General features: G+C 36.0%; 1 protein-coding gene across 4 annotated transcripts in view; it reads left to right on the top strand.

Annotated features, from left to right (window-relative positions):
- ATR (ATR serine/threonine kinase) overlaps window positions 1-11,683 on the top strand; it is a 66,777-nt gene extending 55,094 nt beyond the window's left edge. Inside the window, exons 40-47 of one of the 4 annotated variants that reach the window (XM_058188304.1) lie at window positions 256-456; window positions 1,455-1,598; window positions 2,476-2,626; window positions 3,089-3,245; window positions 3,872-4,025; window positions 5,292-5,443; window positions 8,231-8,336; window positions 10,058-11,679. In XM_058188304.1, the coding sequence (XP_058044287.1) occupies window positions 256-456; window positions 1,455-1,598; window positions 2,476-2,626; window positions 3,089-3,245; window positions 3,872-4,025; window positions 5,292-5,443; window positions 8,231-8,336; window positions 10,058-10,231 (1,239 nt within the window). In that variant the 3' untranslated portion in view covers window positions 10,232-11,679. Of the gene's footprint in view, window positions 1-255; window positions 457-1,454; window positions 1,599-2,475; window positions 2,627-3,088; window positions 3,246-3,871; window positions 4,026-5,291; window positions 5,444-8,230; window positions 8,337-10,057 lie in introns of all 4 variants that reach the window. The other 3 variants (XM_058188305.1, XM_058188307.1, XM_058188306.1) reach the window with 3 other exon arrangements.
- The last annotated feature ends 961 nt before the right edge of the window (window positions 11,684-12,644 follow it).

The raw sequence follows: 12,644 nt of genomic DNA, 5'->3' as shown, positions 1-12,644 counted from the left end.
GCAGGACACTAGTTGGGTATCATTTATTTTGAAAAGATAGGAACACTCAAAGCATTTTCAGTAGATACATTCAAATATATCATTAAATTATTATATTCAGCATTATAATAATGTTGTATTTTGTTCTGGGATTGAAATGACATCCTAAATTTCATAATGATGAATTTGAAAAAACCATGTGGACATTAAAGTTATACTTAAGATAATTACATGCTTGAATGTTTGCATTTGATTACTTTTTAAACTTTTTTTCAGGTCGATGGAAACACTTCCACTTTAAGTATGGCTATTCATTTCAAAAATCTCAAGAGGCTAGTAGAAGACCAAACATTTAGTCAGATTCTTATTCCTTTACAATCTGCAATGATACCAACTCTTCCTTCAGTTCCTGGAACACATTCCAATCATGATCCATTTCCTGGATGTTGGGCTTACATTGAAAGTTTTGACGATACTGTTAGTATTTATTAATCCTTAGTTGTTTGTTTGCTTGTTCGACTTATATAATTGTTTCAATAATAAATTGGCAGCATATAAATTTAATGAATAAATATTTAACCACCTATCTCACAAAAATAACTGGGTCTCTCACAACAATTAAAAGAACATCGAGAAAAATAAACAAATGGAAATAAAAAGGACAAGGATACAAAACCATGTTAAAATCATATTGAAACACAAAAACACAATCCACCTCAGAGTACAATCCATCACATTTAGTTCTACAGCTGGATTGCCAAATGTAAAAACAAAGCTACATTTTCCATAATGCCTGTAGTGTTCAGCTCGAGCAGGATCATGCTCCGAAGGGAGGACATCACAATAGAAAAGGCTCCTCAACTTACTTGCATATAACTTGGCCTAAATTTATTTTCCAAGTCAAAGACTTTTTCTCTTGGTAGCCAAAGTTAAATGGAAAAAGGAAATGATGTTTTTAAATGAAATTATTTCTTAGCGTAATGCCACATCTTTTCTTCAGGATCTCAAGGCAGCAGACAGGTATGACCACAATTGGGACCAAAATTTCAGTACCTAATTGATGCAGTAGTTAAGCAAGTCATTGCATGAATGGACCTGATTTTATCATTTTTTTACTGTAGTTATTAAGCGAATCCAGCCCCCTACCCCACCCCATCCCCGGAATGGCTTTGCTTATCAGAAGCCATTTGGGAAGTTGCAAATCATGATCACATGACCGCAAAACACTGAAATTGTCATAAATGTGAGCCTATTGCCAAATACCTGGATTGTCATCACATGACGCCAAGGATGATGTCATGATTGTAACCTTGAGAACAGGTCATATCAATTTTTTAGCACCAATTTTTTAGCACAACTTGGAACCATTGTTAAATGAATAGTTTTAAATCAAAGACTATTTTCCTCACAGTAGCAATATATCTGTGAGGTATGTTGGCTGAGACTGTGAAAGAACTGTGCCTCTTTAATTGTAGGTTGAAATCCTTCCATCTCTTCAGAAGCCCAAGAAGATTACTTTAAAAGGTTCAGATGGGAAATCTTATATCATGATGTGTAAGCCAAAAGATGATCTTAGAAAAGACTGTCGACTCATGGAATTCAACTCCCTCATAAACAAGGTTAAATTCTAAACATTTTTCTGGATGTGTGGCAAACTTGCTGCTGAAATCCACTAAATGTTTTCTTAGTATCAGCATTATCAGTGAGCATGTTTGTGTATAATGATTAACCAGAACTGATTTACGCAAATATGCTTGCTTGCAGTTCCTCTTACTGTCTTCCCCATTCTAAACAATGCAGGCTTATAAGTCAATGACTTATTTGCTGTTAAATATATTGCCTATAACCCGAGAAGGCTTTCTGGTTTTAATCAAGCCTGATTTAATACATTGAGTAATGGTCTACTTTCTAAAAGATATAATATTATGTGTTTTATGAAAAGCTGATTTTGAATATAAATCTCAGCAAAACTTTCTAATACTATGGTGGTACTGATGGAAATACATGTTTAAAATCTAGTCAGATATGCAAGGCTTCTTACATGCTTAAAAGGAACCCAGATTATTTGTCTATATAAAGTCATTTTGGTTCTTGTTTGCCAAATTTTGAATGAATAGGAACAGTGTTTTTGTTTAAAAAGAGATTCAATACTTTTGTCAAAATTAATGTTTTCTGTTAAAATTATTTTTCTAATTCTGTTTTAAATTTTTAAGTGCTTAGGTGGTCTTGGTAGCAGAAATATTGTGCAGTTATAAACTTTTAATAATATTGGATTGTGCACGACTTTAACTCCCTGAATCTTCTGTAAGGGATCTTTTTTTGGGGGAAATAAAGCAATTGATGTTTGTGTATGTTTATATAAGTGTGTGTGTGCGAGCGTATGTACATATACACCGTTTAATTTGGGATGATAAGAGGCAGAGAAATGAATTAAAATGAAAATTAAAGGTACTGTTTTACATTAATCTTATGGAGCATGCTATGTTTCTATCCTAGTGCTTAAGAAAAGATGCAGAGTCACGAAGACGAGAACTCCACATCCGAACCTATGCTGTTATTCCTCTGAATGAGGAATGTGGAATCATTGAATGGGTGAACAACACTGCTGGTTTGCGAAATATCCTAATCAAATTATACAAAGAAAAAGGTAAAATAATGATCACGTAATCTTTAAAAAGTGTGAGTGAAAAGATAAAACGAAGGATTGGGAAGGAGAAATAGTGAATACAGTGACTCTTTGCAATACTTCACCAACAGTTACTGGTTATATTTGCCACAGAATATGCAGTGTAATTACCGTATTTTTTGGGGACTATAAGACACACTTTCCCCAGCCCCACCCCGCAAATGGGTGCTTCTTATAGACTGAATATGGGCCTGTTTTTGGCCTCCTGAACCCTCCGTGCATCCCATTTTTGCCTCCCCAGCCCCCAGAAGCACCCTGCAGGCCAAAAATGGGCCTGTTTTTTGGTAAAAAGAGGACGTGGAGAGTTTGGAAAAGTGCTTCTGGGGGCCGGGCCAAAAACTATTATTTTTCTTATTTTCCTCCTCTAAAACTAGGTGCGTCTTATAGTCTGAAAAATATGGTATATTTGTTTTTGTTTTACAGGCATCTACATGACTGGTAAAGAGCTACGTCAGTGTATTATTCCGAAGACAGCACCTTTATCTGAAAAGCTGAAGGTTTTCAAAGAAACTCTCCTTCCTCGGCATCCTCCAATTTTTCATGAATGGTTTCTAAGAAAATTCCCTGATCCTACCTCATGGTCAGTCTTTTTTTCTAGAGTTATTGGGAGTTGAGTGGTATATAAATGTAATAAATATACATTTATATGCACTTTGAATTACACTACAATAAAATCTGATTGCCTACATACAGGTATTCCTTGGCTTCCAAATATTTGTTTAGCAACCATTAGCAGTTATGATGTTGTTAAAAAAGGGGACTTACCACTGGTCGTCACACTTGTGACTAACCTTCACACTTATGACCATTGTGGTTTCTCCAGTCACATAATCAAAATTCAGGAGCTAGCAGCTGGTATTTATTTGCAACAATTGTAGTTTCCTGCAATCACATGGTTTCGACATGCGATTTTCCAGCTGACTTCTGGTAAGCAAAATCAATAGGGGAATCTGGATTCACTTACCTTCATGATTCATTTAATGACTAATGATACACTTAATGACCACAACAAAAAAGGTTGTAATATTGGTTGCAGCTTACTTAACAAACACCCTGCTTAGCAATGAAAGTTCCATTCCCAATTGTGGTCATAAGTTGAGGGTTGCCTGTAGTAATCATCATAAACTACAAATTGTCATGCCACCAACAATTATTACAAAATGACCAAGCGCCTATAAGGTATCTTGATTTTTATTTTTTCTGTAGGTACAGCAGCAGATCAGCCTATTGTCGTTCCACTGCAGTTATGTCAATGGTCGGGTACGTGCTGGGTCTTGGGGACCGTCACGGAGAAAACATTCTGTTTGATTCTCTAACTGGTGAATGTGTCCATGTAGATTTCAACTGTCTGTTTAATAAGGTGAGCAGCTGAATACTGAATTTAAAATATTTTTTATTCCAAAGTATGTTGGCACAACAATTACATCTGAATTGCAGTCATGCCTACTTGAAGTAGTCTTCAAATTTTTCCAGGCAAGTTTAACTTCCAGCCTTTGCAAACAGTACTTCCAATATAAAAAAAATGTTCTTTTAACTTCCAGGGAGAAAACGTATCAATATACAGTCACTTTATTTATTTAAACCTATCTAGACTGTCTTTAAGGGTAGAAAGCCTCCCAAAGGGGTGTATTTCAATAGGAACAATGTTTTGTCTGGAACCCAGAACAAAATCAATATGTTCTGGAAACTGGAGGAACTACCAAATCATTTTGAAGCACCCACATTTAGTAGAAGAAAAAGCTAGAAAGCTTAGCTTCTTTAGGTTCTCAACAAAACAAACTGGATGAGGCGAGTAGGCCAACACTGGTAATAAAATCTCTCTCCTATCTCCCCCTCACCAGCTTCTAGAAGTGTTTATTCAACCCCATCTCCCTTCCAGCATTTTCCCCTCTCCCTCCCTCCCTTGAGCTGCTAATATCAATGCCTGAAGTGAGCTTATCCCATGCCTAGTCATTTATTTTTCTAGCATTTCCCCATCTTTCCCTTCATCTCTGTTGCTGTCCCAAAATATTATATTTAGTTGGACTACCTTAATTCCCTCAAATCCCAGTATCCTAGAGTAACACAACATATCACATCAGGCTGCCCACCCCTAATTTTCATCACTTCATTTACCTGTCGATTTCTCAAAACAACATACTCCAATGTCCCCAGCATCTTTCTTCTTTTCCTTCCCTATCTCTCTCCAACTTTCAAAGTCCTTTGATTCCCCCCCCCCATAATCGTCAAACCACTTCCGCATGAATCAGATCTACTCTGCTTAGTTCCATCACAGACCCAAACACCAGAAACATTTGTTTTTATGTAGCCATGAACCATTTAAAAAAGCTGTTCCATGTATTGAATATTTTCAATTTCCAGTAATAAAAATCACAAATACGGCTTTTGTTTTTACATTTATATTACATTTAACATTGGTTAACAGCAAAACATAATCAGCCAGTCCATACGCAAACACCAAAGTAATTTTGAAAGGCATGAAATAAGCTCTACTAATATTATAATCGTATAACTTAAATAAAATTTCTTGTATAATTGCATAATACAAGTGGTATAAGAATGTACTGCATTCCATTTTGAGAGAAGCATGTGTTACTGAACTTATTCCTCTTATATTCATTTAAAGGGAGAAACTTTTGATTTTCCGGAAATTGTTCCATTTCGCCTTACTCATAACATGGTCAATGCGATGGGTCCAATGGGCACAGAAGGGCTCTTCAGGAGAGCTTGTGAAGTTACCCTAAGGCTTATGCGTAACCAGAGAGAACCACTCATGAGGTAAAGAAAGAGTGGTCTTCAAACAGGATGGGGGAATGCACACAAAATCATCACACTTAATTATTTCAACTTCAAATTTTCATTATTATCAGGCTACATTGCATAAATGATGATAATATCCATTTAGTTGTGTCCGACTCTTAGAGATTTTATGGGTCAGGTCTCTCATCTTCTGATCTTGGAGTTTTGAGTTTTTCTATGCTCTGGCTGGTGTCAGCTTTAATAGTGACCAGCCACCATATTCTTTGATAGCCTGGTTTCCTTTTATACATTGCATAAATAAACCTTGTAATATTTAGTGGGTAGTACTGCTTACATATTTTTTTTCTTTTTCTCTGTTTCTGTGACTTAGAGATCAGATCAAACAGGTTAGTCATGCAATTATAAACAATTGTGCTAAGAAAGAGCTACAAATAATTATTTTGTGATTATCTCTTCTGGATTTGCTCATGATACTTCCCAAATAAGAATTAGAAGATGGTTTGCAATGGGAAACGGAAGTAGATAAAGTATAGTCACAGGCTTTCAGCTCAGAATCAATGCACTTACTAACTTTTTAAGGCTCTTATAGAAATCTAGAAATAATATTATATAGACCACAATGTGAAATCACAATTGCCACTTCTTTAACTGGTATTGGCCTTCATATGCATCAAGTTCTTCTCAAGAACCTAGGATGTCATAATGTATTGGCATAGTTTATATCTGGATCCAAGCAGTGTGGCCTTTTGTAATTGACAGATAGTTTGTCAAAACTTGATACTTGATTTCTTCCAATTCTTTGACTCCTATTCTACATCCTGTGATTATGGTCGGTTGTATGATCAGTCAGCTCTTTATACCGGATTTGGCATTTTTATCAACCTAACATAGCATAATAACAGAGGTGGAAGAGACCTTGGAGGTCTTCTAGTCCAACCCCCTGCCGAGGCAGGAAACTCTACATCATTTCAGACAAATGGCTATCCAACATTTTCTTAAAAATTTCCAGTGTTGGTACATTCACAACTTCTGCAGGCAAGTTGTTCCACTTATTGATTGTTCTAACTGTCAGGAAATTTCTCCTTAGTTCTAAGTTGCTTCTCTCCTTGATTAGTTTCCACCCATTGCTTCTTGTTCTACCCTCAGGTGCTTTGGAGAACAGCCCAACTCCCTCTTCTTAGTGGCAACCCCTGAGATATTGGAACACTGCTGTCATGTCTCCCCTAGTCCTTCTTTTCATTAAACTAGACATACCGAGTTCATGCAACCGTTCTTCATATGTTTTAGCCTCCAGTCCCCTAATCATCTTTGTTGCTCTTCTCTGCACTCTTTCTAGAGTCTCAACATCTTTTTTACATCGTGGTGACCAAAATTGAATGCCATATTCCAAGTGTGGCCTTACCAAGGCATTATAAAGTGATATTAACACTTCACGTGATGTTGATTCTATCCCTCTGTTTATGCAGCCCAGAACTGTGTTGGCTTTTTTGGCAGCTGCTGCACACTGCTGGCTCATATCTAAATGGTTGTTCACTAGGACTCCAAGATCCCTCTCACAGTTATTACTATTGAGCAAGGTACCACATATACGGTACCTGTGCATTTTGTTTTTTTTGCCTAAATGTAGAACCTTACTTTTTTCACTGTTGAATTTTATTTTGTTAGTTACCGCCCAATGTTCAAGTCTGTCAAGCTCCTTCTGTATCCTGAGCCTATCTACCTAGTGAGCCTATCTACCTAGTGAGCCCCTTCCAAAGAAATGAGATTTGTAGATGTTGTTGTTTGATTGTATTAAAGTATCACCACAGAATATAAACCATTCCAACAAAAGCTGTCTGTTGCAATTCATGATTTTGTCAATGAGATTGTGTTGAAGTATTACTCCAGATGTTTTGGGATTGTACCCAAGGCACCTACTACAGGTAGTCCTTGACTTACAACTACAATTGGGCCCAGAATTTCTGTCGCCAAGTGAGACATTTGTTAAGTGAGTTTTGCCCCATTTTACAGCTTTTCTTGCCACAGTTATTAAGTGAATCCCTGCAGTTGTTAATTTAGTAATGTAGTTGTTAAGTGAAACCGGTTTTCCCATTGACTGCTTGTCAGAAGTTTGCAAAAGGTGATCCTAAGACCCCAGGACACTGTAACCGTCATAAATATGAGACAGTTTCCAAATGTCTGAATTTTGATCGCATGACCACAGGGATGCTGCAATGATCATAAGTGTGAAAAACAGTCATAAGTAACTTTTTTCAATACTGTTGTAACTTCGGACGGTCACTAAATGAACTGTTGTAAGAAGGGGACTACCTGTACTATTACTCTGCTTTTTTTTGCCACAGTTGTTGTTCTATTTGCAGATCCTTGCATTTTGTGATTTTTTCCTGTTCTTTCTCTTTTTTGCTGTCTCCATCTCCTGCTACATCATTATCCAGATATTTTTGTTTTACTTATGAACAATTAATATCTGGGGTGTTTTTATATGGAAGGCACTTGTTTGTCTGAATTCTGAAGTTAGACAGCACTTTCAGTTGCCAAGTGAGCCAAGTAACTTATTCATTTTCTATTACTTTGGCTATTTTGTGGTCCTACAGGTTCTTGCTTTCAGGCAAGTGATGTTTCTTGTAAATATTTCAGTGCACCATTGTTGCTACTTTGTCATACTGTTGTTTGTAGTCAGTCTGATTATGGTGATGATTATTTAATAATCTGTTCTACTCCCAGCAAATTTGGGTAGTAACTGAATCTAATGAGACTTATTACAACAAATGCAACTAAAAATATTTTGTTCCTTTCCAAATCTAGTGTTTTGAAGACTTTTCTGCATGATCCCCTTGTGGAATGGAGTAAACCAGTTAGAGGCAATACAAAAACCTTAGTAAACGAAACTGGAGAAATTGTCAATGAAAAGGTAAGCTGGTAAAACTCAGGGTTAAAAATTCAAACTTTGCACCAGGGCGGTAAACAAATAAAAATGGACACTATAATGTTAAGCAACGTAACCTTGCTTTGAATGATAACTGAATTTATTCAAGAAGAGCAAACACAATAGGAACAGATAACTACAAGAATTGGAATCTTTGGCCTACTGTTTTTCATTGGGTCACTCTCATATATTGATGAATGCTTGCAGTTTATTTTTTATAATTATTTCATTCATTAATACCAAAAAGTATTCAGAAATACATTTTTGTGATGCAGATTAATTTTTATGATATAAATTAAAATACTTTAAAAACTTGCTGGTCTCATTTAAACTTTATAGATTGTGCTTTTAATGTTTTATTACAAAAATATACATTCAGTTACCCTTTTCCTATGCCTTCAAGTTATTTTTTTTATTTCTGGTAAGATTTTGGAAGTTTGCCATTGCCTGCTTCTTAGGGCAGAGACATAGTTACTAGCCCAGCTAGCTTTATGTCTAAGGTGGGACTAGGAACATATGGTCTCCTAGTTTCTAGTCCAATACTTTAGCCACTACCCCAAATTGTCTCTGATAAATATATAATCTTCTAAAGCATATTTTATGCATATCGAATCCACTGATTCTTAAATGAAGAATTTAAAAAAAATGAATTCAAAATTAAGCTCGAAACTTTTGTTTTGCAATTTACCATTTTCTTTAATGTGTATCAATGAAAATAAATTAATAATTTATGGAAGTATATCCCAATATAAATATAGTAAGCTCTTACCATAATATATGCAGTGGTTGGGCTTACATTACACACATATTGAGCATGCTATGATGAATATCATTTTTCAGTTAACACTGAAATTAGAGGAATTATTATAGCCTGAAAACAACGCTTAGGTTCTTTATGGCTAAACTGATGTCTTCCAGACATCCTTATTTTCTGGTAGGAAAATGACTAACAAGTTTAATCAGCTTTTTTGACTGCTGGGATGGGAATAAAATCTTAGTGAAGGAAGGAAATTGCTGCTCCAAGAGCTCTTTTTCCCATTCACCCCCCATTTTTCTTTTCACCTCTGCATAGGAAGATAGGGATGCATGTAAGCCTCTTCGATCCTGTCCACAATGGTGTTGACCATAATTAGTCTGATGATTTTAATTTTTTTAAATATATGTAAATTAATATAAATGTAAGATTAATGTAAATTAAAAAAAAATTTCAGGAAGTGCCAGTCTCCCAGCAACATTTAAGATGGTTGGGATTCTATAAATAGTATATGCTGCGAGTTTGACTGGAATATTCATAAGTGTTTACTAGATAGCTGTAGAGTTCGTTCACTATGCTAAACCATAAGATAGTTGGATTGGTTTAATGTAATAAGTATACATTATATAGTATGTACTGTAAATTGTAATTTATGGCTTAGTATATAGTACACGGATATCAAACTTGATTGTGTCACATGACATATCGCAGCGTTTTTTGCCTTTGTGGAGCTGGGGTGGGCGTGGTCTGTGCATGATGCATACGGCCTGCGGGCCAACAGTTTGACACCCCTGATATAGTACATAGTATTCAGTTTTATATAATTCAATAAACCTTCAGTGGGAACTCAGTCTTTTATGTTGGAGGGGAAAAGATTAGCTTTTTCTAAAAATTTAGCTTCTAGTGTACTAATGACATCTTTTTCTTATGTAGATTATTTTTTGTTTTTCAGGCCAAGACTCATGTGCAAGATATAGAGCAGCGGTTGCAGGGTGTAATAAAAAATAGGAACAGGGTAAAGGGCCTACCATTGTCAATTGAAGGACATGTTCACCATCTTATTCAAGATTCAACTGATGAAAACTTGCTGTGTCAGATGTATCTGGGTTGGGCACCATATATGTGATATACTCATTTGCAGACATTGTTTTTTAAAAAAACGTTAGTAAATTCTGCTAATGCAGATCAGTGTTTAAGTGTTTATATTGTATATAAATACTGTTTCCACTGATACAGTGGAAATTCTATTTATAGAACTTATTCCAGTAAAAAGAAATTGGTTACAAAATGCAAGTTATTCTGTTTATCACAATGCTGTTTCCACAAGCTTAATAATACAATAGTACGTCTTAGAGCTAGGAATGTTAAAGATATTGGATGTATAAAAGAGTAAGCCAGATAAGAATAAATGCAGATTAAAAATAGTATAGAATTACACAGTACATTCCCATTCCTTTTGCCCTTATTCTAACTGTATCCATGTACCACTTTGTATAGTTTTTTCTTCTTTTAACATCTCACCTCTCTTTGAGGATTTCATTAACTCTATTCACATAAAAATTCTCATTCTTTAAGTTCCTTTCATCTCCTCTTCCATCACAAAGCTGTTTTGGCTTCAATCCCTGTTTAATTTTTTTACTTAACAAACCATTTCAACATTATATTGCAAATCATACAGTAAAATAGGGTTTGAGCTATGTTTCTCACAGTCCTAATTCATGTATGTGTGATTGTGTGTGTGCATGTGAGTGTGTTACAGAAAGTGAATGCATTTAGGATGATTTGAGTACAAAATCAGGAATAGAGGGGCCTCAGATTCCTATTAAAAGAGAAAAATTGTATCTGGTCTACATACTTAAGAAAGGAGAAAGACTAGATTTCAGTGGGTTCAAATATTAAATCTTTCAACAATAACAATAATGAATGAGAAAGGGAATACTTCACTGAGAATTATTCTTAGAATAATTTTCACCTAAAGAATATGTCTATTATTGTTATTAAAGACATTTGTACTTTACCCAAAACATTGATCATACTGATGATCAATCAATTTATGATAGCTGTATGCAAATAAACATCCATCATTATTTTCAGTAATGATCCTTTAAAAATGTGTGTATTTGATTACTTGCATCTATCTCACTATATTTTATGGGTAGGATCCTATGTTTCAGTAGAATAAATTATTTGAATAAAAACATCACATGTCTTTTGTTTCACTATCAAATAGTTGTTACTGTTATCCAAGTTTTTTGGTATTCATTTGGAATGACTTCCAGAAGTTAAATAAATACTCTGTGTCATGTATTTCAGCACAATTGATAATAGTTGTCTGTGACATTCTTTCAGGTATCTGAAGATTACTGTCAATCTCTACTAAAGCCTTGAGCTAAATATGCCTACTTCTTCAATCTATTCATAAGATTTGTAGATTTTTGTGTCCCTAATATTCTCATTGGCATGCCCCAAATTCATTTGTTGGAATCCTTAAAAGTGTTAACCAGAGTTAGAAATAATGCTTAGATAAGATACTGTGAACACTGAAGTTAACTATATTATAATAGTCGTATCAATTCAATTTTTAATAATATCATCATTAGGAGAAATTATAGAGTCAGGGTTAGGAAGAAATGGACAATAAGCATCTTTTTCATGTATTGTAGGTGCAGTGTTTGTGTTCCGATGTGCCCCATGTGTAACTTTTGAGAGAGTAAGTCTGAGCATTGCACAACTGTATTAAAATAAGAATTGGCTTCACTTCCAGTTAAACTAATTTCCTTCAGAATAATTTCATTTTTAATCATGTTACTGCACTTAAGGTACATTAAAATCCAAAGCTGTGTTTCTAGCTGGCGTCTTTCCACTGAAATAAGACTGTATAATAGCCCAACAGAATCAATAAAAGGGAAAAGGAAGTAAATTCTCTCCTGCCCCATAGCATTCCTAAAAGATTCATTTGTATTCACCGTATCCAAACGATCTCTGGAAATCTTTCTGATTCATCAGATACTCGGAGTGAGCTATTTTAATTGGCCAGCTCTCTTTGCAATAGTTGTAGTGTTGGTTAACCCCATCATTACGGATGCATACATACGGTGAAGATGTTCTCCAGAACCCATTTCACATTTCCAAAGTTAGGACTGTTCTGCGCATGCCCAAGATGGCGCAGTGAAACATCTTCGTAGGAACAGGGGAGCGGCCTTTTTCGGGGGCCTGGGACCGGGAGATGGCTATTTTTTACCTTCCGGTCCCAGCCCCGGCCGGGGGAACATCAGGAGCAGCGAACGGGGTAAGGCTGGACGAGCTAGTGGCCTGGGGACGATCGGGCCGGCTGGCGTTCTCCAGGCTCCTGCTGGGGCGGCTGCTGCGGCGGCTGCGGCTGGGCCTCCGAACTTCCGGGTTTGCGGCGGCGGCAGCGGCTTCCTCGGGACTGGGAGCTTTTTTGTCATCACTTTCTGTTATTGGAGAGCCTTTGAGCTTCGGCGCTGGAGCCTTTTGACCACCAGCGCTTTTTGCCATCTGTGCTGGTGAGGCCTGGG

The sequence above is a fragment of the Ahaetulla prasina genome, chromosome 6 (genome assembly GCF_028640845.1).
Source record: "Ahaetulla prasina isolate Xishuangbanna chromosome 6, ASM2864084v1, whole genome shotgun sequence".
NCBI lineage: Eukaryota > Metazoa > Chordata > Lepidosauria > Squamata > Colubridae > Ahaetulla > Ahaetulla prasina.
Note: the sequence above shows the minus strand (reverse complement) of the source record. Positions and strands in the feature narration are given on the sequence as shown.